At 41.7% G+C, this 27,660-nt stretch overlaps 1 protein-coding gene across 1 annotated transcript in view; it reads right to left on the reverse strand.

Moving 5' to 3' along the window:
* Positions 1–27,454, reverse strand: part of Arg2 (arginase 2) — a 28,391-nt gene extending 937 nt beyond the window's left edge. Inside the window, exons 1-7 of the mRNA XM_020176509.2 lie at positions 27,237–27,454; positions 26,283–26,355; positions 7,979–8,156; positions 4,672–4,831; positions 3,744–3,838; positions 3,480–3,584; positions 2,163–2,299 (exon numbers count right to left, since the gene is read on the reverse strand). Coding sequence (XP_020032098.2) covers positions 2,163–2,299; positions 3,480–3,584; positions 3,744–3,838; positions 4,672–4,831; positions 7,979–8,156; positions 26,283–26,355; positions 27,237–27,347 — 859 coding nt within the window. The 5' untranslated portion in view covers positions 27,348–27,454. The remainder of the gene's footprint in view (positions 1–2,162; positions 2,300–3,479; positions 3,585–3,743; positions 3,839–4,671; positions 4,832–7,978; positions 8,157–26,282; positions 26,356–27,236) is intronic.
* Positions 27,455–27,660: the final 206 nt, after the last annotated feature.

Raw genomic sequence — 27,660 nt, forward strand, 5'->3', positions numbered from 1 at the left:
GATTTTGTTGGATGTACTGGGGTTTGAACTCAGGGCCTCAAATTTGCTAGGCAGGTACTCTACCACTTGGGCCACTCCACCAGCAAGCCCAAACTTTGCCCTTTGGTGTCTGAGTTCTGAGAGCATATTCCAACATCTGACATAATTTATGTCTCCCAGAAGACTGGCTAAGCATCCTGGCACTTGGTCAAAGGAAGATTCAACCATGTGTTGTTTTAGTTTGGATTCTAGTTGCCTTCTGTGAGGGTTTGAAAGCTGGTGTCCAATCCTTAGTGTTCATTTGGTCTGGAGTGGGCTGAGGGGAAGGGAAGAAGCAATCAATCTGCCCTCTACTTCCATCTCTGTTCCATGGCCTGTTTCTTTAGAGAACCTGTTAATTGGCTCTTCTGGATGAAGGTAATCTGCCATTGGAGAGTCATCTGAACAAACTAATATTCAAGAATAAGTATCTGGGAGCATCTGAGGTGGCTATAGCGTCTGGAATCAAGGGTGAATAGAACTGATGGCTTACTGTTATCACATTATAGAACATGATATGCTCAGTGCCCTTGTATCTGGTGGTGTCCTATATTCTTAGCAATGCATAATTGAGTACGCACTGCAAAACTGCAATGACTGGTTACTGTAGCATTTCCATTCCTGTACATGGACCTGTGTCTGATGATTTGTGTCCAATTTCTACTAGCTAAACCACCTTTAGCATATCCCAAAAAGTAGTAATCAAGAGGGCCTGCACTATTAAAGTACCTATGTTTCCAAACTACTACCATCCTGCAAGTTAGTTTAAGCAAAGTGCTTTATGTGTCAGTTGAGTGTCATGACAGCCTTGAATAAAATATCTCAAGCCAGCATGGTAGTACACACCTGTAATCCCAGCTACTTAGGAAGTGGAGGCAGGAGCATTGCAGTTTGAGGCCAACCAGGGCAAAGTTAGCACAAAACCCTATCTCAAAAACAAAATACAAGCAAAAGGGCTGACGGGGTAGCCTAAGTGCAAGGCCCTCGGTTTGATCCCCAGTACCACCAAAAAAAAATAAAATTGCAGTAGGGGAAGGGAAAATATAAGAAGATATAATCACTGCCATGTCTAAGTGCTTAGGCTATTAATCCCTCCTCTGAATGGTGTCATTGGGAAATAAAGTGAAGGACTGAACCTTCTGGTTCTCAGTCCCTAACCCAAAGACCAATGGCAATATCTAAGATTGTGGGACTGAGAATAAAACCGTCTTGCTGCTCTCAGATCTGATAAGCAATACTTACCTAAGATTCTAGCAAGCTCCAGGGCTCAATGCCCATTTCTACCCCAGCTGGTCAAGGGTTCCTAGTACCTTTGAACCTTTGCTCTCTTTCCATCTATACCTAGTATTACGAGATAATTACTAAAACAGTATCTTGGGGTAGTAGTTAAAATTTTGGAAGGAATGGTCATTTAAAGTACCCTTAAAATCAGAAGCTTTCAATCAGAATTGGAAACCGTTTGCTAATAAGCCTTGGTTGGGGAAAGTTAATCACTGGTAGCCATTCTTTCTGTATCAGCCCAAACTGGCCTCATACTCGCTATGTAGATGAGGATGGCCTCAAATTTATGATCCTCCTGCTTCAGCCTCCCAAGTGCTAGGATTACAGGCTTGTACCACCATGCCTGGCAGGAGTCACTCTTGAAGATCTAGAGCTCATCTTATTTCTCTTTCTGTCAGCTGTTTATCCAACACTATCCTTATTAAAGTTCCTATAAAACAAGCGCTGGTACAAGACTCACTCTAGATGAAAGGATCAAGGTATTGTCCAACTTACACCTTCAAGAAATCAGCTTTGACTCCAAAATGCCAAGTCTCAATGAACCAACGACCTCTTACATTGGAGTGAAAGGTAGTTACTTGGCCTTGCCTTATCTTACTCTACCTTCACACAGCTCACACAAGGAACTGAGGTTGGCAGTCTGGTGTGTCCCCACCCCGCCCCCACCCAGTAATACCTTAGCATATTTTGCATGGCTCTAAATGTCTATATCTTTTATTAAACTGGCCATATGATTTTTAGCTATCAAAGTTTAAGTGAAAAACAGTCGGCAGTGCTGTGAAATAGAGAAGATCCCCTGCAGGCAAGAGACTTCCCGTATTTACATACGTAGTCATTAGGCTGCAGACCTGGCTGCTACATACCTGTGTTGTGTATTTCTTCAGTAATGTACATGCCTTCTCTGTAGGTAAGTCCCCCTACAACAGGGGTTCCTGTGGCTGGAGCCAGTGTAGGGTCAAATGCATCAATGTCAAAACTCAGATGGATTGGTCTTTGTCTTCTGGAAAGGAAAAGACAAGAGAAGACATACTTGGTTGTATCATTCTGCCTATGATTGCAACTCCTTGATTTTGTTGCTGTCGGTCCTGGTACTTTGATAAGATGGAATATTTCCAGTTTTTTTCTTCCTGGAAGTTACTGAGATTAGCATATTAGCACCATTTATGCTGCTTCATGATACTGCCATTTGTCCTCATCTTCCAGTTCCAACTCGAGTGCAGGTGTGCAATGGCTGGAACATGTACTCTATGCCAAATAACTTCATTTCTTTCTGTTTTTCTTTTTTGTGCAGCTGCTCTACCATTTGAGCCACACCTCTAGCCCATAACTAAATTTCTTACTAGTTTAGGGAATAACTAGATGGCAGTTCTGACATTAATCCCTCAGAAGTAAAGTCTCAATATTGAGAAAATACCCTCTAGCATTTGATTAGCATTCACCTGCCATCTTTCTACACTAAGATTTGCTTAATATAAGTCAGTTGAAGCTAGAAAGGACGGGACCACTGAAACAATGAATGCGTCTAACACAAGAGATAAACATTAAAATGGAGATAAAGAGAAACTTATGAGAGACAGGATTCAGGCAATGACTTAAAAGAAAACCCTTTGAACCCCAGAGGAAGAATATGACTTATTTCATGTTATGTCTTTATATAACCCTATATATACACAGTTTGCAGGGGTTTTATTTTTTTGGGGGGTGGGGTCGTTTTGGTTTTGCTACTGGAGTTTGAACTCAGAGCCTTATGCTTACTAGGAAGGCACTCTACCACTTGAGCCATTCCCCTTTTGCTTTAGTTATTTTTTAAATAGGGTCTTGTATTTTGGCCCAGGCCAGCCTGGACTGCAATCCTCTTACCTCTGCCTCCTGCCTAGCTGGGATTATAGCATGCACCACCTTGCCCAACTTGTTTGTTGATATGGGGGCCTCTCATTACCCCTACCCCCCACCCACACAACTCAGCTTGGAACCACCATCCTCCTGATCTCTGCCTCCTGAGTAGCTAGGCTTGCAGGTGTCAGCCACAGCATCCAGCCACTGTTTTTCTTTTATTTTAAAAGTAAAGTTACTATGTTCAAGAGACAGGCTTAAATGTGCAGCTCATTAAGAGTTTGCCTTGCCGCCACCCCCCTCCCCCACCCCAGCCAGGACCTAGAGGTAGACTTGTAATAACTTACTTGCCAATCAGCAGATCAAATGTCTGTTCCATGACCTTCTGGATACCAAGTCGATCAATGTCTCTCATGGAAAAATACTGGATATCATAGTTCTTCAAAATAAAACTGGCAAGATATAAAGTACTCCTTAGTTTAAAAAGCAGCTTTAACAAATGTATATGGAAGGGGGGCTTCATATTGACTTAAAGCAGATCATGTTAAGCATTAACTTTGAAGAGGAAATTAAGTGGCCAGTACAGGCCTAACCCTAGTGCATCGACTTACTGTTCAGGAGGGTCCACATCTCTTAGCCCAATGTATATAATACTTGGCGAAGAGATACATGGTTTGATCCAGGAAAATCCTGGGAGTTGTGGTACCTATGAAGAGAAGAATGTACAGAGTTAACCAAAATAATCACCAAAAAAAAAAAAAAAAAAAAAAAAAATCATACCTAAGGTTATGTCACCACCTTCTCCTGTCCACAGGATATGTTTACTTAAGCTACAAGAGGAACTGATACAAGTGGAAATGTTTCACAAAGGCAGATGCAAAACAGTACACCTTTCTCCAGAAATATCTCTTCTAAGGCAGTCGTTTCTCATTAGCTTACCTAAATAGCAGTCATATGCTGATTAGCCCTTTTCCACCCCTTTGCGTATCACTTAATTGTTTACAGATGGGTTCTTAAAGGATAACTTAGCTGTCATCAAGTTGCCAACAGCCAAATGAATTCTGCCTACTGAATAGTCTTTCCTGAATCTTTAATGAATAATCTGTCCTGGATTCTGAGAGGAGGAGTATACATATTCTAGTTAGTCTAATTCTGATTCCCCTGTCTTAACATCTTGGGAAAATACTACCCAAAGACCATCATGGTGTTACTAACCTTCTAGACCAGTATACCTAAGGAAGTGGCCTGGAAGCCTGTAACCAATAGGTCCTCAAGCTGTGGGAGTTCTGTCCATCACTGCAGTTATACCCACTCCACCACATAACTTTCTTAGAAGATTAGGAACCCTGAGAGCAGGGGGACCATGTTTTCTTTATACCTCTAGCATCTAGCAGACTGCCTCACCCATAATAGTGTTTAATGAACTAATGAAGGAATGATAAGCCACATTCAACCTCTCCTTCACTAAAATGTTACTGAACCAGAGCCCCAAGATAACCCTGCAAGCCATCACCTTTCTTCTCATTTTTGCCCACTGACCTTGTCCTGTAGTTCTCTGAGAAGAAATGAAACAGGCTGTCCATGGAGATTTCCTGATGAGGTGGTGAGAGGTGTATTGATGTCAGCATGGGCATCAACCCAGATGACACAGAGATCTGGGCAGTGCCGGGCGTGGCCACTAATGGTACCAATTGCCAGGCTGCAAAGAAATAGAATAATCTTCAAGGTCCTCTGCTTGGCAAACACCCGGAGTAACAAATACCTCAGCCAAAACAGCTTACACTCTGAACTCAGGGCAAAGTCAAGGTCTAGACCGAGGTTGGTTAGGGTGAGACAAGTCCCTTGGTTGTAGCTCCCAAAGATTAACCGAGTGGATTAGGCAGGAGAAATGCAAAGCACTGAAGACTCCATGCTGATGACTGGCTATTCCTGCAGTGTGACAGATGTCATTGCTACTCCCTAAATCATAGCCCTGACCAAGAGAAGGCCTGCAAATATTTGTTCAATGAATGAAATCTATTAAATGATCACAACTCAAAAATGCTCTTAAGGGAGATCTATCTGGGAGACGACAGAATTCTAATGTCCAAAGAATCAATTAAACTAACTTTTTTTTGAGATATGGTCTTGATTCGTTTCTCAAGCTGGTCTCAAACTTGCGAGCTCAGGTGGTTTCCCGTCTCAGCTCCCAAGTAGCTAGGACAAGAGCGCACCACCTTACCCAGTTTATGTGGATTTTTAAGGCTAAGAATTACGCAGGTCTGTAGATGAGTGGTAGAGCAATTGCTTAGCATACATAAGGCCTTGGGTCATTCAGTGCATATACACGATACACAAAAAATTAGGGCTAGCCAAGTGGCTCAAGTGGCACACTGCCCTGCCTGCCAAGTGTGCGGCCCTGAGTTCAAACTTCAGTGCCACCCAAAAAAAATTTTTTAAATAAAATTATTACAGCTTTTTATAAAGCTTACATGTGCTACATCATAAAACCTGCAAAGTTAAAGGTACTAGTCATTGAAATAACAGGGCAGCCTCAATTAAGGATCTCATGTAGACCATTGAATAAAACAGGTTGAGGTGGGTGGCTGATACCTATAATCCTACCTATTTGGGAGGCTGAGATCAGGAGGCTCATGGCTTGAGGCCAGGCTGGCAAATGGTTCACAAGACCCCATCTCCACAATAACCAGAGCAAAATGCACCAGAGGTGTGGCACAAATTGTGAAGTGCCTGCTTTGCAAGCACAAAGCCCCAAGTTTAAACCCCAACCCTACCAAGAAAAACCAAAAACCCAGTACTGCCAAAATCAAACAAAACAAAACAGGTTACATGTTATCTAACATACATTAGCATGGGATTTCAAATATCAAAGTCTTTCTGTGTCCTTGGGTTCTGCTTGCATCAACTACCTGTCCTAGCTCAACTGTGGGGATATAGAGGAGATTGTGCTTGGAAAGCTGCCCAGCTTCCCACTAACTGAGAAATTGACAGGGATGGGAAATGCAGTTTAAGCATTTTGGAACCAATTATTATGACCATCCTCAGTCAGGACAGCATGAAGCAGTCTTTTAGGGTACTAGGCCTTTTAAAGGCAGTGGATTAAGTCAGAATACTGAACTTTTAGTTCAGGAAGAGCTCTGCAACTTAAGACAAGGCACCTAATTTTTTTCGACCTCAGTTTCCCTTTCCATAAAGGGTAATAATGCTTGGTTTGTTCAATCAGGATTGGTTTGATGATGAAGGTGGTAGTATTTATATATAGCAAGAGGAGTGACCTAAAAATGTTCTTCCTTTAAAATATTCAGCAGCTGTTCCTCTCTAGAATCTAACAGCCAAGGCTTTAGCATTGAATGGTAAACAGGTAAACAGTAACCTGGCCGCAGGATCTAAAGCTACAAGCAAAAGAGAAAACAGACTGATAATCACATTTATGAGGTTCCCAAATAGTGAGACTTGTCCAGAAGAAATTTCCAGACAGCTGAGCGAGGAAACAAGGCCTCTGGATGATTTAACTGAATGCCCTGATTGCCTGTATAGAGAGCCTGAGTCTGTTCCCTCCTCTCCCCTTTTTTTTTTTTTTTTTTTTTTTTTGGCAGTACTGGGGTCTGAGCTCAGGACTTGTGCTTACTAGGTAAGCACTCTACCACTTGAACCTTGCCTTCAGCCCTTTTTGCTTTTAGGTTATTTTTAAGATAGGGTTTCATATTTCTGCCTTGGCAGCTGGACCACGATCCTACTGCCTATAGCTTCCTGCATAGCTGAGATGGCAGGTGTGTGTTACCACACTCAGCTTATTAGTTGAGATGGGAGCCTTGTTAACTTTTTGTCTATGCTGGCCTTATGCTGCAATCCTCCCAATCTCTAACTCCCAAATAGCTGAGATTACAGGAGTGAATCATCACACCAAACCATGGGTTTGACCACTTTCTTATCCTGCCTGAAATTTTATTCCTAATAAGGAATTTACCTGCTTCTCTGATTGTAGCAAAGATTTAACTTTTGGTAGTGATCTGAAAAGTTCTCTGAGCATCTCAGGGAAAACTACCAGATTGGATCTGAAAAGAGAAATTGCCCTGTGGGGCACATCGGATTTGAATCCCAGCTCTGCTACTTCCTGGTTCTAGATCTTGAATAAAGTAACTTCTGTGCCTCAGAGTTTCTAGCAATAAATTAGATAAAACCATATCCATCTCATGGCATCATTAGGATTAACTGCAAATACATACGAAGTTCAATACTGCTTAGCTCATATCATCTCCTGTGTGAAATGTGACTATCCTAGCCCCGGCTGACTTCTTCCTCCTCTAAAATTCTGTAGATTATTGTTTAGTTTTTTATTCCACAGTTATTTATTTCATCCAGTCCTAATAGATCACAAGTTTCTAACAATCCCTTAGCACTGCTGGAAAAAGCATCAGTACTCTACAAAGTACATATTGTTCCATTTTGAAACAAATGATCAAAGGACTAATTTCATTGGTTAATTAGGGTCCATATTGGGGAAGACAGAATGCCAAGGGTTGATCTCTAATAGATCTATTAGCAGAAATTCTAACAAAAATGCATACATTCAGCCTACTAATGGATCCTTCTAGTTTTCCCAAACAGCCAAATGCAAGTCTTAAGACAGTGTCTCAAAGACTTCCCAGGAGGTAAGCATGAAACAGTGACTAAAAAGCAAACCACACAGTGCCTCTAGCAGCTCATGATCTTAGACATTAAAATGCTAATAGGTACAGTATATCCTAAAAATTCTGTAGGGCATTTTTCTCCAGGTGAGGCACTGAGATAAAGACTCTAAATGGTCAGCCCAAAGCACATGTAATTTAACCCTTCACCCTCTTACCTGTGGTCTCCTCCTACAGTGACACAGCTGTAGCCACTTGACACGGCTCTACTAACCACCTCAGCCAGTTCCTGATTGGCAAGGCCCACCGAGCGTGGATTCACTATCAGGTTGTTGTAGAGATCATCTTTGGGAACTGGAGTAAAACTCAAATCTCCAAAGTCTTTCAGGTGGCAGCCTGGAAACACATGAGGGGTGACAAGGTAAACTGGATGTGTTATTCCAGCTCTTGCCTGAACCACCGAGAGTAACCTATGGCAAAGTATACATCATACTCATTTTGTCACAGTACAATTCAAAATGCCACATGACTGGCAGAATTAGCTCAATTCTTCCATTAATTTTTGGAAATAGATCCTATATGAATACCATTTTGCAAAGGAAACTGGGCTTTGGACAGTGGAACCCTGAGATATTAACCTAATAATCACAAAATTTGTACCAATTAGACCTTACATATCCCAAAATTTTAATGTAGAAGTAAAATACCAAGAATAAGCAATACAATTTAAAGAAAATAAGAACTATTAAGACAAAAGATACATACGTAGAAATCCTCAAACTTGTTTAAAATAAGTCATTTGGAGAACCTAAAGCATACTAAAAGAGAAAAACCTAGTATTTGCTGATTACTTATAAGAACTGAGGCACTGTTCAACTGTTTAACCTAAATTCTTATTGAAAACTCAATAATGAGGATACTAAAATAAGCTATTCCATAGGCAAGGAACCAGAAGCAAAGAGAAGGAACCTGCTTGAGGTCACACAGCTGCTAAGAGCAAGAATCAAGATCTAAGTAATCTAGCTCCTAAGTTTATCCTCTTTACTTTGCAGTTTGTCTCTCAAAGAATCTCTCCTGAATCTAATATATCAAGAACCAGTGGTAAATCTGACAGCTTTGACGATTTTCCTACCTTATCTCAAAAAAAAAAGATCTGAATTGTAGAACAGAATGTTAGGGGTCCTGCTTCTTGCTTCTCAACTGGTGTACAGGTATTTGATGGTGGTGGTAGGACAAACATACTAGATACTCAGGGACTTGAACTTGTTAGACAAGCATTCTACCACCTAGGCCATGCTTCCAGGCTTTTTTTCTTTTTAAGCTTTAGTTTTATTTTTTCAGAAAGGGTCTCATGAGGTTTTTGGTTTTTTTTTTCTTTTTGGCCACAGGCCAGCCTTGGATCATGATCCAATTTAACATCTGCTTTTCGCCTGACTGGGATTAGAGGTATGTACCACCATGCCTAGCCAATGCTATATATACATCTTAATATTTATAGAGTTTGTTAAAGATTTGGATTAAGACCAGCATAGATTCATCATGAATTTAAGTTGTACAATTTGGAGTTTTCTCTTGAATCTAAACTCAATCCAAGGCCAAGCTTCTGAGGGAATATAAAATTTGAAAGCAGTAACTTGGAACATAAATCCAACAGTGACCTGAAACAAGGCCAATCAATGGATTGCCAAAAAAGGGAAAACATCCTATTCTCAAAGGTAAGAACTGCAGCTAGAATTCTTTATCTTTTGGTCATTGCACTGTAAGAAGTAATCATAATTAAAAGGTCCCAAGTCAGAGAAGATACAAAGAAAAAGGAGAGGGAAATGCAGGTGTGAGAAAAAGATGACAACAGGCCAAAGACATTGGAAACCAAGAGAAAAATGACCAAATAAAACATCTGTAAAAATCTTTGTTTTGTTTTTTCAGTGTTAGGGATTGAACCCAGGGCCTCACGCTTGCTAGGCAAATGTTCTACCACTGAGCAATACCCCCAGTCTATAAAAAAATCTGGAAAAAAAAGAAAAGGTCTAAATGTCATTATGGACTTTACTAAGTCTCAAAATATGGGAAGGACACTTTAGACTAACTTTGACCTAAGTATCAGGTCTTGCCTGTGTTGGCAATACAATCCTCAGCTGGGCAGATTCTGAACACTAGTGCCTATTCAAGGGTGTTTTTGCTTCTAGTTTACTTCAATAACCTCCTTAAACCACATCAAGCATTAGTTTTTTTATTTAGTATAAGACACTGGAACATGTCTGATGTTTGTAATACTATATAATCACAGGTGGTTTATAACCTAGGTGATAATCATGTTAGTATTAGCTAACTATGCAGAAGTACTTATCAGGCAGTTTAACTCACACACATTCTGATATGTCCAATAAGAAGTGCAGGGGAATTAAAGTTCCAGTGGGTAAGTGACAGAACTTAGGGAACACTCAAGTCTAATCATGGAAACCGGGATATAGGCGCAGATAAGCACGATAGAAGACAGCACTCTGCTCACCTGTGTTTACTTACTGAGGAAAAGGCTACACAAGGCCTAATAAGAACTTGGAGTATTGGGAGAGAAATGGCCCAAACAACGGATGCACATATGAATAAATGAAAAAAAAAAAAAAAGAGCTACAGTAAGTTAAAGATTATTCCAATGGACTAAGTGCAATACTCATTTGTGGAAAAGGAAAAACAAACATATAATAAAGAAAAAAAAAGAAGAAAAAATAATTTGGCAGTCTTACAGAAACTCTCCAAGGAAGAGAGGCTGAATTTCATAAAGAGATTTTGGTCATTAAATGTGCAACTCTGGGGCTGGGGCTGCAGCTCAGTGGTAGAGCACTTGCCTAGCATGTGTCAGGCCCTGGATTTGACTGCCACACCACACACACAAAACAAGTGTAACACCAGGATAATTTATAACCTGGATGGTAGATTCTCCTAAGATTACCCAACTCTATTTACTCCGATTCCTTCTTACCAAACAGCCTTCTGGTTACTTGCTTGGTTTCCTAGATGCCTCATATGCCCAGTCTGGAAGGACTAGTGCTCAGCATAATTATGCATGGGCGTCTTTGGTTGTCTAGCACGGTTAGCATGAGTCTCTGGCTGTGAAAACCTGATGAGCTCTGGGTCCACAAACCTGAGAGCCAGACCCTATCTTTAGAGGCCTTTCCTGACGTAGCCTACCCAACATGAGTCCCTGCTCTGTTCTTTAATTTCCACAAATTATGTGCCAGGAAAGGACTACGGAGTGAGTACTAAAGGATTCAAGAAGTCCACTGAGGACTACAGCAGTCAAGGAAGGATACCTACAAGTAAAACTTGTTCCAGCACTGTTTTTGCTGTGTTCCCCTTCTCCCTTCCCCTTATGGGCAACAGAAATTATTTGCAAAAATTAATAAGGAGGTATATAATGGAAGGCAACTCCTACTCCCCAGGCCTGCCTAACTACTGCATCCTTGCAGGCTTTTATGCGTAAGTTTAATATATAATGTTCTTATAAAACAGTATCATTAGGTAGAATAGGCAAACCACTCTAATGACTCAAACACAGTTTATTTCTTGCTCATTTGACATCCAGAATGGGTATTGTGAGTGAACGGGAGGCTTTCTTTTGTGCAGTGATTCAGAGACGTGGTTTGTGGCTTTGCTCTCTGTGTGGCTAAAGCTAGTTCTCCCCTGTTCAAGGTACCAGGAGAGGGAAAAAGCTCTGAGAAGGCACACATTCTCCTTAAAGGACCTGGCCCAGAAGTGTACATCACTTCTGCTAATGTGGCAAGGTATAGCTTGTGTCTAGAGGAGGAGGAGCATGGGTTATGGTGGGCAGCTAGCAATCTCTGCCGTAGTAAGTATTTTTTATTCCACTGTTATAACCTCTGAGAAAGAAATCAAAATATTAACTTATAATGCTCTAGGGTTACCTATGTTATTTTTAGCTATTCTAATTCATTGCAAAGCTGAATTAGAAAGTGTGCCATCCTGAGGTAGTCTCTCAAGAGCTTTCTCCTATAATGCCCACTGAATCAGAGCATTGAGACACACAAAGGGCTAGTAGAGTAGAACCCAAGATTGGGTTCTAAGGCGTGAATAAGGGCTTGAAAGAAGAAACACACATGCCATTTTTGACAATAGCTGATCATTTTAATACAAATGACAAGTCTGAATACTTGAGCAATATGTTATGAAGTTGCAGAAAACATGAATTATAACACATAGGCTACAAGTTTTGAGAAACAGGGAGACTGATGGGTGGTTAATTCTTTTAAGAGCAAGATGAACTATGTAATATTAAAGCTATTACTTTATTAAAGTGCTATAGCAAATTCCTACAGTTTAATGCCATAAGAAATAATCTCACTGACTTTTATTTTTACTTTTTGGTGGGACTGGGGTTTGAACTCAGCTTCACACTTGCAAAGCAGACACTTACAAACTAGGCACTCTACCACTTGAGCCACGCTTTCAGTACATTTTGTTTTGGCTATTTTGGAGATGGGGGGGTCTCACAAACTGTTTGCTTAGGCTGACCTTGAAACTTAATCCTCCTAATCTCAGCCTCCCAAGTAGCTAAAATTACAGGCCTGAGCTACTGGTGCCCGGCTCTTGCTAGTTTCTATTTATTTTCTGGTGATACTGGTGTTTGAACTCAGGGCTTCATACTTGCTAGGCAGGCTCTCTACTACATGAGCCCCTCCACCAACCCCTCATGAATTTTTAAAGAATTTTCAAGCAACGGTGAAAAAAGCAAACTTTCTAATACGGAGGAGTATTTGCCTGCCATGCTTGAGAGCAGTCCCCCTAACTCAATGCTTTAGGTCATTCCACTGTTTCTTATTGTTCTCTTTTAAGAAGCATTGTAGGACAAGATGAGCCTGAAACTTCAAGAAAGCTCTCATGTCCTATGGAACCAAAATGGAAGGTCTCTCATTTTTCACTTGCTAGCATAGCCTCATTGCTTCTCTGGAGGGCTGGTAATAAAACACACAGAATACTACTGTGATCTTTCAGGTCCAGATGTTACCTTTGGCCTTGATAAACCTCTCCAGGCTCCATTGGAGTGGAACAAGAACACAAGTGCATCAACAAGATGATGCAACCGGCAGTGAGGAAGAATCAAAACAGCCCCTCCCTGACCTTAACAGTATCTATGAACAGCACTTCTATTTCAGGACTTCTGAGTGGGTCCCTGAAGGAAGCCAGTGACAGGAAAGAAGGAAATGGAACATGATTGTCTGTTTCTATACATCACACTGAGCTAGGCACTTTACAGACATCTGCTAATCCTCACATCCTCTGCTGGCATCATTATCTACACTTTGCAGAGGAAGAAATTCAGCAAGGTTGAATAGCTCCAACTGTTTAGAGCAATACTGAGTCACTCTTTGGTTAGAGACTCACACAGAACAATGTTGTGAGTGAAGAAGTTTTTGACAGCATAAAGGTATCCATTCTTCCTTAATGTGGGCTCTAGGAAATGGGATTCAAAGTGGGCTGACACAGGGGGTGTGGCTCAAGTGGTTGAGCGCCTGCTTTGCAAGTGAGAAGCCCCGAGTTTAAACCCCTAACATGTGCAAGGGCCTGAGTTCCACATCTAGCACAACCAAGAAAACCCAACCAATCCCCACAAAGTGGGCTGACACATGGGACAGTCTACAGAGTAAACTGGCAGAATGACAAACAGAAAAGCTAGGGACTTCTTTCTTACTGTGTGGGTTTTATTTCCAGCTGCCCCTAAATTTAAGGATACAAATATTTATGACTTTTCAGAAATAACAATCAGTAAAACCTGGAGAAAAACAAAGACTCTGCAATTGCATTGATGCTGAGAGAGTACTAATGGCTTCAAGACTCAAATATTGGAGTGGGGAACAAGGGAATTTTAAAGGGATCCACCTGCTAATTCTTAGAACCTCTCAACTATACTTAGAATACCAGCTTACTAGACCATGACTGAGGAAGACAGGCACAGATAGGGGCACCGATGGCTGAAGGATGGAAGGCGACCCTGGGGATTCAAAGCCAGTCACTTTAGACACATCCCAGTTAGTCTTGATCAGGTGATATAAACATGGCGTTAGGCATTTTTGCATAAATGATTGAGTTTAAAAAAAAAAAAGGGGAGGGGGGTAATACAAATATAAAATACACTCAAAAATTTAGTTCCAAATAGTAACTGAGATGACTTGCAACACCAGCTAATTAATTCTCCAGTTACATCAGTCGTTTCCTAAGGAACACAGATGGTCTCTGAAGATGGGTTTAGTACCATGCCCCTCTGAACCAACTCAGATTAAAACCACAAAGATGCCTCATTCAGTTGTAGTCTGGATGTAATCTGAATGTAATTCCTAATGTGTCAAGCCTTTCCTTGTTGCCTCCTTAGTCAGCCTTCTCAGCACCTCTAACTCAGGCAGCGCCAACTTAGGCTTTATCTAACAAGTGTCAACTGATGGCATCTAGCAGCCTAGTTCTAACATGGCAGAGGTGGAGATGAGAGGTGGGTTCTTCTGCTTTATAAACCACAATCACTTTCCCTCATTCATTACAAGACTGCCAAACTGCTCTGAAAACCAAAGATCTGTTGTGTTAAAATGTTGACAACCCTCCAAACTTTCCACTATCCACTCAGAGAAAGAGATAGTAACAACCCTTGGGGATAGGTACTACCTTTTACAGCATGTGATTCTTAAACATTGTTATATTCAACTTGTTCCAGAAGGGACTTAAAGGGAGACACATCAGACTGGTGACAATAGCTTTGGCAGATACAGCCCTGTCCCACACACATACCGGCATCCTGGTGATTCTGCCCAGGAACCTCAAAGCAGACAGACTACATTCCACACTACCCTGGGCTGAAAGCAGAGTGCACAGTAGGTGGTCTCAGCCAAGTACAAAGGAAAAGAATCCCTGCCTCTGTCCCAGACTTACCAGAAGAGTCAAGATCTCTAACCAAGTTCAGTTTCTAAACCTGTCTGCAATACAGTTGTTTAAATGAGATACCAGGGACTAAGGAGGCAACAAGGAAAGGCTTGACACATACTAGGAATTACATTCAGATTACATCCAGACTACAACTGAATGAGGCATCATTGTGGTTTTTCTCTTTGCCCTTCCCTTTTTCTTCTCTTTGAAACAAATGTTGTAACTTTAGACTTCCCAAAACCTGTTTGTAATATGGCTACATCATTTTGATAAAAGCAGAGTTTTTGGTGGCAAGTAGCAAACATAGGCCTGCTGGTTTCTCATTGAAATGGCTCCAGAAGAATCCATTAAAAATTCTATATTCCAGATCAAAGACTGTAAAAGTTCAGGCAATTAACTCTCAGAACACCAATTCTCTGAAACCCAACCACAGTGCCACACCCTGCTGTGACAACACTTGGGCCACACTGGAAGGAGTTTCCCCACTCGTTTTGCTATTCAGTGGCTCTTCCCTGTTGCAGTGGGGGAGGAAACCAGGAAGACTCAAGCTCCTCTTCAGATGTGAGCACTACCATGTCTACTTTATACACCCTCAATTCCAGAAGGGTTTGGCCATTACAAGAGTAAATTTATTCAAAGAATAAATTATCTAAACCAACCATTGCAATCCCTTAGATGCTGCTTCTGAGTTGTGGTGCTTTGGGAATAATGCAGCACCTGTCTAAAGTAACTTGAGACCAGCCTTACTTGAAGGAAACAGTCATTACCTAATTCATACCTTGCTTCAAAAACATGTTTCAAGAAGGGAGCAATAACTGTCCATAATTACCTACTAAGATTTAACTTGAATGAACTGTCAACTTGATAATGTGATAATTATCCTGAGCCACGTATTCTTAAAAATCTGGGAAAACAGTGACTTTTTTTTAGTACTGGGGTTTGAACTCAGGCCCTTGAGCTTGCTAGGCAGGCACTCTGCCACTTGAGCCACTCCACCAGTCCTGTTTTGTGCTGGTTGCTATTTTATTATTTTTTTTGGTAGCACTGGGGCTTGAACTCATGACTTTACACTTCAGCCACTCGAGACAGGGTCTCAGAAACTACTTGCCAGGGCTGGCTTTGAATTGCAGTCCTCCCAATTTTTACCTCCTAAGTATCTAGGGTTACAGGCATGAGTCATGGTACCCCAACCGGTGGCTTCTGAATAGTAAATCACTTTGAAAGAAAGGAAATAGTGATATGGAAAAGTCCCATGGGTCATAGTGGGAATGAAGTTACAGGAGAAAGAAAGCTATGAAGTTTTGCTTCCTTTTTCCTTTAACAAAGGTCTACTGTGTACTCACTATGCCTGGCACTGTGCTAAGTCTTGGGGATCCGGAGACACAGTACGGTTGTAGTCTTCAAAAAGGCAGTCTAGTCCAAGTCCAACTGCTATGACACAGCTGTGCACAAGGTATGGTGGTAACAGATCAGAGAAGGGAAGGGCGAAGACAACTTCTCAGAAGAGCAGTAGCTGAGTCTTGAAGGTACTGGCCCTCAAAAGCAGCGCAAGTCATAATTTCCTGAGCTCAGGGTGGATGAGGGGAACAGTGGAGGGATGAGGCAGGAGTTAGGGGTTGAGGCAAAGATCTTACATTGTTACATGCAGTGGGGAGCACAAATCTGTAGTATAGATCTACCTTTTTTTTTTTTTGCAGGGGGAACAGTACTACGGATCAAACTCAGTTATACATACGAGGCAAGAGCTTTACCTCTAGAGCTACTCCCCAGCCCTACACTGTAGATCTAATGCTCAGACACCAGTGTGGAGAATGGGCTTGGCAGAACACGAGGAGCTCTCTAACTCTAGTTAGAAAGGCAGGCTGGACACATACATAAAAGGGATCACTCAGGCTTTCTAGCTCTGACACCATCTCAGAAGAGAAAGACAGAGGAGCAGGGTGCCATGGCACCCTGTTAATCCCAGAAGCTGAGGCAGGAGGATCACTTGAACCTAGGGCTTTAGAGGGCAGCAACACAGAGATCTCATCTCAAATAGATAGGAAAGATACAGGGACAGGAAGTAGAGAAATGACAGGTTTTTTTTTTTTTCTTTTTTTAGATATGTTGGTATTGAGTTGTTGACTACCCTGCTGAACGTAAAACAGAAACAAGTTAGCATATCAGTTCTAGGCAGTATTCAATGGCTGGTATTACTTAGGATGAAAGTATACAACACCACCTGTGAAAAAGAACAGCCAGAAAACAAGAAAGAAGGAAGGGAAGAAAGAAGAAACTGTATCTGAGCAAAGCATCTAGACCCAATTACCACTTCACACAAAATACAAAAAAGCATAGAACATTGTCATAGTATACCTGGAGGAGTGATCTGCAAAATCCAAATAAAAAATTCTGCAAACAAATGATCTAGATTCTTCTACAAATAAACTATAAGAGGAAAACATACACATAGAGAGACTGACATCAATCAACATGGACCTTATTTGAATACCAACTTAAACTGTAAAAGTAAAACACAAAAAGCCAGATGTGGTGGTGTACCTGCAATCCTAGCCCTCACGAAGCTGAAGCAGGTGGATCTTGAGTTCAAGGTCAGCCTATAGTACATAGTGAGACTCTGTCTCAAATAAATAAACCTATGTCAATCAGGAAATGTAAACATTGCCTAGTGTAAAGGCAGATACAAATTAAAAACCAAGAGGCTTAATTTTCTTTATGGATAAAAGGGGGGAAGAGGGGAGAAATGACCCAAACATTGTATGCACATATAAATAAAAGAAATTTTAATAAAAGGAAAATTTCAGAATTCCATTCTGTGTCCTTTTCAAATTTATATGAATGTTCAGAATGACTAAGTAAGCCTCTTACCAGTCTTACAAACCAGGAATGTTCCTCAAGGATCTAGAAGCCATTTTTGGGGAATGCAAACATCCTCCCCACCCCCAGTTCCTATGGGAAAGTAAGAGCCTAACATCCCTGGTATAGGTGGTGGGCACCCTATTCCACTTTGCAAATAATATAAGAAGTTTGTTTCCTCTCCAGGTAGAGCCAACCAACTTTGGCTTTTAACATAGGTGGTCACTCCAATTTCCATGATAAAGTTAGGGTATACTTTGGTTGATGGAAGGTATTGTCAGGTCCTCTTTCTTGAGGACTGGTTATTTATCTTTTTTTTCTTTTTCATTTTTCTTTTATTATTCATATGTGCATACAAGGCTTGGTTCATTTCTCCCCCCCTGCCCCCACCCCCTCTGGTTATTTATCTTGAAAACATGTGCATACCAGGTTCTAACTGGTTGGTGGGCTAAATAAAAGGGGGAGATTTCTGCCCGTCTTAGAAGATTCCCATTAACTACATTCTGGTCTAATGCTTATTCAGTAATGAAGTTTTTTTTTTTTCCCTACTTTTCTGGTTTTCTGGGTTCGGAGATTATCTAACACCAGATATTTTATACTAATTTATTTTAGATGTGATAATTACAGTGAGTTTGAAGAAATCCTTCCTATATCTTAAAGGTATAGAATGAAAATCTTTGCAGATGAAACAATACGGTGTCTGTGATTTGCTTCGAAATGGTCTGGGGTAGGGCGGAACGCACTGCCATCTTACTGACAGGCTGATGCTGGGTGATGGATATTTAAAGGTGGTTATGTTACCGTCTTTATGTTCACTATGTTAACCCACTTCCATAATAAGAATTAAAAAGAGAAGATATATGGAAGCCTCTTTGTGTAGGTTTGGAGATAAGGGAAGACAACCTTATTAAAGCTTGAGGAGCCATCAGCATGCAGAGGACAGTTAAGACAGGGAAATGGATAGACTGCCAACCAAGACAATATAAAGCAAGAGGACCAAAGGCAGGTTCCTGAAAACACAACATGAGAGGGAGTAGGGAGAGAAAGGGGATGTAGCAAAGGAACCTGAAGAGTTAAAAAAAAAAAAAAAAATCAAAGGAGAGTAGTATCAGTTTCCACAAGGAAGGACCAGTCAACATCATCAAATAAGGTAAATGTCCCATGTCTACTGCATTAGAAAGTAGATCAAGGCCCTCAGCAAAGCCAGTTTCATTCCAATGATGGCCCAGCAACAAGGTGAAATGTAAAGGGCAGTGAGGAAGTCAAGGAGTCTCTGAAGGAAAACAAAATAACTAGGCAATAGCTAGAGGGGTAGCAGATAAGTAAACTTGTTTGCTTATCAAAGGGACAGATTAACAGAGAAAGTTGAGTTACAAGAGGATGGAAGGGATAACTGCTGGAGCCAGGAAGCTCAGAAAGCAGAAGGGAACGGGATCAAGAGTACAGGGAAATGGTGTGGCTGAGCGTTCATTGCCCAATATCTGTTCTTCCTGTCCACAGAGAGATTTTTGGCTGGGAGCATGACCTCTTAAAATAGACTAAATTCTGCAGCTTTTCTTGAAACTGGGAGTGGCCATGTGACCAGCTCTGGCCAACAGGATAAGTGGAAGTGTCCTGAACAACTTCTTAGAAAGGGAAAATTCTCCCTTTGCCTCTGTTCAATTTTCCATCCTGCTGCCACAAATGAGGCCTCAATGACCTGAGGCCTTGCCTATAGCACAGGTTAAGAATCTAGGTCTGAAGGGACAGAGCAACCAAACCAGTTCTAGACTACTACTCTCCAGATTGAGAGTGAAATGACCTATCCTTCTTAAACCACTGACATTTTAGGCTTTTATATCCAGTCTTATCTATCTAATACAAGGAATGGACTCACACTCTGAGTAGGATGGTGAAAAAAAAAAAGTATCTTTGTTTATACAACTAATTAGGGGAACAGAGAGAATGTAGAGAGCACTCATATCCAAGAGAGTTGTGTGTCAAGATTTGCAATAACTGTTACAGGAAATGTGAGAAGGAATACACAAGGACCACAGGATCTTCAGAAGAAAATGAAGTTGAAGACTATTTCTTGAGACAGGCTCTCACTCTGAAGCTGTCCTCAAACTCTGATCCTCCTGCTCAGCCTTCTGAGTGCTGGGATTACAGATGTGCGCCACCATGTCTGGCTAAAACCATACATTTCTGCTGAATGTCTTCAGCCTCAGTCAGAGCTGAGAAGGCAGCTGACTGGACCAATCAGGGTCCAGGGTGTATATCACAAGAAAAGAGGTTCTCAGCTCCTACTGCATGACCGTGGGAAAGTTCTTAGCCTCTCTAGGTATGTGTGTATGTAGGTACATATGTATTCGTTCTGAGCTTCTCACAGATCAAAACAATGTACTAAACAAGTTGCAAAATATTTTTCAAACACACAGCACTCTTATGCCCCTAAGAAGCCAGAACCTCAAGTGATCTTTCTTGTTCTATTTTTTCAAATTACTTTTATTATTTTAAATTGTGGTTAAAAATACACATAAAATTTACTATTTTAACCACTTTAAAGTGGTATAAATAAATTTACTATTTTAACATTTTAAAGTTCAGTAGCATTCAGCATATTCACATCATATAATTATCACCACCATCCGCAGCCAGAACTCTTCATTTGCAAAACTAAAATACTATACCCATTATGCAATGAGTCCCCATTTCCACTCCCACCAAGTCCCTGGCAACCACCATTCTACTTTCTGTTTCTATGAATTTGATTGATCTAGAAACCTCACATATGTGAAATCATATAGTACTTGTCTTTTTGTAACGGACTTATTTCACTTAACATAATGTCCAAGGTTCATCCATATTGCAATGGGTCAATTTCCTGCTCTGCGCCACCCCCACCTTGCTTTTTTTTTTTTTTTTTTTTTCCCCTCAAACTCTTGAGTTCCAGGCTTTGAACTCAGGTATTCTACCCCCTGAGCCACACCCCTTGCCCTTTGTGCTTTATTTTTGAGATAAGGTCTCACTTTTATGCCTGGGATGGCCTGGACTATGATCCTCTCACTTAGGCTTCCCAAGTAGTTGGGATGACAGGGGTGCACCACTGTGCCCAGCTTTTTATCAGTTGAGATGGAGTCTTGCAAACTTTTTGCCAGGGCAGGCTTGGCACTTCCATCCTCCTGATCTCCACCTCCTGAGTAACTAGGATTACAGGCATGAGCCACCACACCCAGCTTCCTTCCTTTTTAAGACTGAAAATACTCCATTCCTCCTGCCTCAGGCTTTCCAGTGGTGGGATTATAGGCATGAACCACCAAAACCAGCTTTCACATGTTTTTCTTGAATAAATTCTCCCCATATTGCTACAAGATTTTGATTTCCAGAGTTCTGAAAAACCTGATTCTGGCAAATTTTGCCCATGTTCTCATACCTTTTATGAAATTCTGGAGGTTCTACTCTACCATTTTCACTGATGTCGCTATGCAGTGTTTTGAAACAACTCAAATTTCCCATAAAAACACAGACTTCTGACTTCTCTTGAAAAACTGGAGAGGGCTGAGGCTGTGACTCAAGTGGGAAAGTGCTTGTCTCAATGTATGAGGCACTAATAGTGCAAAACAAACAAAAAAGCCTGCAGATAAGACTAGAAGACCCTTCACACATGGCAACCTTGGCTGAACACTACAGGTAACTTTCTGCCTCGGGGTAGGCTCAGGCTTCTTTTTTTTAATTTTTATTTTTTCAGGCTTCTTTCCTTACCTCCCAAAGGTGTGCTCACACACTGCCTTCTCAACAAGGCACAATGCTTATGCCACCCCCAGCCCTTGCTATCTGCAGCCCCTGCTTTTATTCACTCCGTAAGCACTCACTGCCATCTGACATACATGTTTCCAACCACCCTCATTAGACTGAGTTTTGTAACAGGGATTTGTTTTGTTCACTACTGTGATTGCTGCACCTAGAACTCAGCAGTGCTCAATTTTACATTCACAGATCAGTGAATGAATGCACTTGTAGTTGTTGGTGTCTAAAAGTTGCCCCTAAGAAAAATAAACCTGAAAATGTTTCAAAGTGGCTTTACATTCACATTTTAAGTTCAACAGGTTTTGACAAAAATACATATTCCTATAACCACCACCACACTCAAAATGTAGACTCCTGAAAATGACTTTTAAATTAGGATAGGTCCATTTACTATCAGATATGCCTAGAACTTAAAGATATCTTTAAGCAAATCAAGACTTTTGCTGCTATTTTCAGAACCCACATTAAGGAATTTGATAGTTCACAAATCAAAACACTAACAGTACCAGGAGTAGTTGAAATGCAAAAGAACTAAGATATAGTCCAAGATTAAAGGCCAAAGACATGGTAACCTAATGAGTTACATTAACTTACAAGAAGACTGTGCCAAACATTAGGGCAAAAAATAAAAGAACAAGGATTTATAATTCAGGTGAGTATTTAGTTCTCATGGCAATTTGTGTCTCACTGCAACTTGCAAACTTGTTTATCACTTACGATCTTTAAGCTACAAGCAACAGAAACAACTCAAATTTTCCTAGCTAATTTCAGCAGAAAAACAACTTACTAAATGTGATTTATTTGCAGAATCTTTAAGTTTGGTACTTGGAGTATAGTGCAGTGGTAGAATGTTCTACTCCAGCACCACAAACAAAACAAAGAATCTTAGTCTGTTTTAAATGCTGCATTCCCAGGAATGATGATTTCCCTCTTCCCCTAAAAAAGGTCACATTGCAGAGAGGTCCAATGAAGGTACTACTGCTGCTGGTCTCCACTACTTAAAGAAAGGAGAAGGAAACTTTTGCGTCCCCTTCTTGAATTTCAAATCAAAATTTGGTTTGAGTGCTTCTGTTGAGGTCAAAGTGGAATGTGCCTGGAAATAAGTCTAAAGCGGTAGCAAGGGTCACATTACGGAGCGGCTATTTGGTTAGTTTGGTGTCAACAAATACCACTAGTGGTAGAAAAATAAGGACCCAAATACCAAAGCATTAAAATTTAAATGGCTATGAAAATCTGAGATTTCATTGTTTATTATTGGGACAGACTATGTCTTTAAATTTGAAGTTTTAAAGCCAATATAAAGAAAAACACCAAAATAATGTAAGCTGAACATGGGTAAGGCAAATCAGTAAAGATAATATATGAATGACAAGTCTGAGAAGAATAAATGCATTTAAATGAAAACTGTGGGGCTGGGGGTATAGCCGAGTAGTAGAGCCCTTACCTAGCATGAGCAATGCCCTAGATTAGAACCCCAGTGAGAAAGGGGAAGAGGGATGGAGAAAGAAAGAAAGTGGGAAAAGAGGTGGAGGACGAGGGAGGACAAGGGGGGAGGAGGAGAAGGAGAAAAGTCAACCAGCCTTTAAGTAAAGGAAAATACAGCATGTTAGAAAGATCATGCTGGTGGATCCTGAGGTGAGGAAGGCAAAAATGGGACAGGAGACACTACTTGAAAGTTACAGCCAAGTGTGAGAGATAGAACAGAACTCAGCAGTAGGAGGATTCCGATCAAAGGAACAGAATTGTGATAGTCTTTGAATTGACCTAAGTAACTGCATAATGGGTGACAGTGTGAAATAGACAATAAAATAGTAGGAAAACAGATTTAAAGGAGAAGATCAAATGAACCGTTTTTAACTTGATGGGTTTGAGCTACCTGGAAGACTGAGATGGGCTACCTAGAACAAAGGTGGAGTAACAAACATGGCTTTCTAGAGGAAGGTCAGACTTGGGGCAGAATGATAAGAGTAAGGAGGACAGCAGAGCGCCTGTTTTGCAAGCATGAATGCCTCAAGTTCAAACCCCAGTCCCACCAAGAAAAAAAAAAAAAAAAAAAAAGGCAGGGGAATGAATGAAATTAGTTACTTGGGGCAATCATAGTGAGAAAATGCCACAGATAACACTGGGGACATCAACATGTAACGTGGGGAGGGGAGCATCTCCCCACAAGAGATCCAAGAGGGCCCAATCAATGACCAATAGAGAAAAAAGGCCAGGAGAGAATGAAGTGTTGGCTATGAAAGGAGAGTATATCAGGACTAAAGCAGGCAGTGTGTGATAGTAAGTCTAGCAAAATAAAGACTGACAAATCGGTGCGCTTACTCAGGGTAGTTTCAGTAGAACAGCAAGAGAGAAGCTAGGTAAAACATCACTATCAAAAAACTAAAGTTGCAGCTCTTAATATTCTCTTAATCACTAAAAGGAAATTCAGATGCTGAACTCCTGTTCTGATCTATTCCCAGTGAATGACTGTCATACTTAAGGTCCTTCTGTTCAGCTAGCACAGGCTCTTCATCAGTTCTTGCGGAAACAAACCAGATTCTCAGGTCTTACCCAAAGAGATTCCTGTTCTGCTATCTGACAGCAACACATGGACTAGAAAGAATAAATGTCATTAGCTTAGTTGAAAGGAACCAAAACAGGTCCCAAATGGTTTCCTGAACTCCAGGACCAGTGGCCTGGTCACAATGGCAAGTTCATTTAGACAGCTAGATGCCTCAGTGACTGTCACCGCTTCAGTACCATAGCTGAATTATAGTACCATAATTACTAAGTGAGACCTTAATGTGTTAATTTGGGCTTACAGCTATCTTTACCCACAGACCACTCTACTTCTAATGGCAAAAGGCCAAACTTCCATGGCTGTCAGAACTAACTAGAATCAGGAGCAGAGAGACTGCCCACAACCTTGCCTGAGCAACGCCTCTTCATTTCTCTCAGGCCCTCTTTATGTACTAAAATAGACCAAATGGTCACCTGCAAGCACCACTGAGCGTCCTTACTGAGCCCAGGGAAATGGAAAAACAAGTCCAGACACCAATTGAAATACGCTCCTTGGAGAAAACAGGAAGTTTAACTGATGCCATGGCAACACAGGCAGCCTGTGACATCAGAGGAAAAGACAAGGAACAAAGGGATTGGTGAAAGTTACCTCTACAAGGCCTTTACTTCTTGAAATCAGATCCATGCTAATTTGAAAGTGCTCAAAGGAGTTAGGTTATTTTGGTACTGCTTAGGAATAGGGCAAGTGAAACTTCTCTTGATACTTTTCTCCAATACATTCCAGGAGATTAGCCAAAACCACGTGCTGGAAATCTGCTGAGTGCCACAATCTATTCTATTTCAGATTCTATTTCAGACAGCTGGTGATACTAGGCTATGAATCAGATACTGGGTAAGGACATAATTATGTAACTAAAAATATTTGGAAAAAAAAAAAAAGACAAAGAAAGACAAAATAAACTTTACCATCACTTTAGGTTGGGAATTTAAAAAAAGAAAAAGAAGTAGTGGAATAGTATTTAAAGGGCTTTCCCCAGGTTGAAGTGGAAAATTACCAAAAGCTGTGACAGGAAGGTCTATAAAGCATGAGTAAGAGAAGCTACAATGGGCCCAACCTCCTAATTCAGTGGCCTCAGCTGAATGCTATAAAGGTCTCCATCAGAGGCTGAAACTGTTCTGTGTTAGAATCTCCTAAAGCAAGATCTGGAGACAATACAGCAATTTGAGCAATACCTGGCCCAGTTCATTAGATGGGCTGCAGAGATTTATCCAGTATTTAAAAACAGTGATTACCAGAGCTTGTTATCTTCAGTGTAAAATGATTCTTTTAAAAAGGCAGACTGTGTACAAGCTATTTTAAGTATATTAGTAAGCAGGTACCTCATGGGGCTGGTGATATAGCTTAGTAGTAGAGTGCTTGTGTAGCAAGGCCCTGGGTTTCATCCCCAGTACTGAAGCTAAAGACAATAACAACAACAACAACAACAAAAAAAAAACCCAACCAATACAATACAATAGAAGATCAGAAAAACAGAGCTGGTGATGTAGCTCAGTGGTAGAGCACTTACCTCTCATGCTCAAGACCTGGGTTTGATTCCCAGCACAAAAATTTAAAATAAAAGAAAAGACCAAGTCTCAGCAGTTTATCTTTCACCTTTGATGGTGAACTTGGAGTTATTAAGGTTACTGAGAAAGAGACCCTATTGAGGAAGGAACTGCAATTTTGAACAGAGAAAAGATTATTTAAGTCAGCATATCCACAAGTAGGTGGAGTCCTGAAGGACACCAGCTTCAGGTGATTTCAGTAATTCCATTATTTCTGGTTTCTGGAAGGATACGATTGACCCTTGAAATGGCCTCATGATCAGCAGAGATTTCAGAGCAAGAGTGGGAGAGAATCTGTAGTTCACTCAGACTTTGTATTTCCATCTCTAGCTCTCCTTGCTGTCACACAGCACCAGAAAAGATATGTAAATGGCCTCAACAAGAATAGGCTAGCTGGGCACAGGAGGCTGATGCCTGTAAATCCTAGCTACTCAGGAGGCAGAGATCTGGAGGATCATGGTTCAAAGCCAGCCCCCTGGGGAAAATAGTTCTTGAGATACTATCTCAAAAATGCCCAACATAAAAAAGGGCTAAAGTGCTAGAGTGCCTGCCTACCAAGCATGATGCCTTGAGTTCAAACCCCAGTACCACCAAAAAATAAGGGGGTGGGGGCTAAATGGCAGCTAGATACATTTGAGATAGACACAAGGAAGAAACCTTCCTAACCATAAAAAAATTTGGTGCCCTGGTACTAAGAGTTCTCCATTACTATAGAAATGGCAATTACCTTTGGATCAGATACTTCTAAAAACTTAACTACTAGTTACAAGACTGGAAATGGAGATAAAAATCCCAAACTGGTCTGCTATCAGTCTAGCACAGACATCTAAAAATCCAGTCACTTACCCAAACTGGAGAGCCTTTTTAGCAAGCCAGCTTCCCGAACAGCAGCTGGACCATGTTCCACTCCTTTTCTTTTCTGTAAATCACACAAATTACAGAGTTAGATGGGAGGGAAGACGATTGGGAAGGAAAAAAAAAAACAAAAAACACCTTCACAAAAATACAGAAGTGTAAGATACTACACTGAGCACCTAATAGATTCCTCTGCAACCTGTCACAGTATGCATGAGCCCTTCCATCTATTACTTCTACCGCTCAGGTCTGTCATTTTCATCAAATCTTTGCATGGAAGGAGAGGAAAACAACTCTATTATTTAAAACAGGTCAACCTTCCCTTATGAGAAAGGCCAACAAAGTCCCAGCTCAGTCCTAAGGGCTGAGACTGGTTAGGATCTGGTGTCTGGGCCAGGTACTGGGGTTCCCCGGCAGCAAGGGAGCTCCTGGACTGCAGGTTTCTTTCACTGAAGAGAGAACAAAGCCCCTCCGTCCTCCCGCCGCTGGAGAGGCCAGCGCCAATTTCTTCCCCGGCTAATGCTCTTTCCGAAAGGATGCATCCGGAAGCCCTAATTCCCGATCGCTCTCTTTAACCTCCCCTCCGTCAATTTTCCACTGGGAATCCTGGCCGCTTTCTCCTTCTTGGCAGCTTCACGGAATCCTCTTCCCTCCATCACCAGAAACTGGAGCTACCGATCCCTCGCCCTTTCGGGGGAAGGGAGCGAAGAGGGGACTGTCCACTGCCCTCACTCACCCCATAAAGGATGCGCTCCTTCTCCCTCCCTTTCTTCCCTCCCACCCTCTCCATCACGGTCCGGGAAAACCCCATGTGCTCCCCAGTGCCCCACCACGGGAACCCGGCGGCTCTTCCCCTCGCCGCTCCTCCCCATCCTCCCCCGGCCCCCCGTACCACACCGCCACTTTCTCCGGGTTCTGGAGGTCGGTGCCGGTTTCAACCCTCACCTGTCCCTGAGAGAATGGGGCTCCGATCACTGCCACAGAGTGGACGGACTTCTTCAGGACCGAATGCATTGGCATCCGGAGGAGAAGCGAGAGGCTGCGCCTCAGAGACATGATCGGCAGTACAGGATTACCACGACCGAGGCGGCTCCGAGCGGCTCTGGGCCTCGAGTGAGCGCCACTGCCCGGCGCCGCGCTTACTTACTGGGGCTAGCCGCCCGTGACGTCACTGTAGCCTTGTCTCCGCCCCGGCCACGCCCGCCCGCGCCCCCAACCAGCCCCCGGCACACCTTCCCCGAAGGCCCCGCCCACTACTCCGCTGGAGCGCTCCGGTCACGCCTACGATGACATCATCTCACCCCGGCGCGGACTAGCCCTTCGGGGACACGCCCCTGAGGCTGACGCCACAAGGGGGATCAAGAGCTAG

This window comes from Castor canadensis, chromosome 3 (assembly GCF_047511655.1).
Source record: "Castor canadensis chromosome 3, mCasCan1.hap1v2, whole genome shotgun sequence".
Lineage (NCBI taxonomy): Eukaryota > Metazoa > Chordata > Mammalia > Rodentia > Castoridae > Castor > Castor canadensis.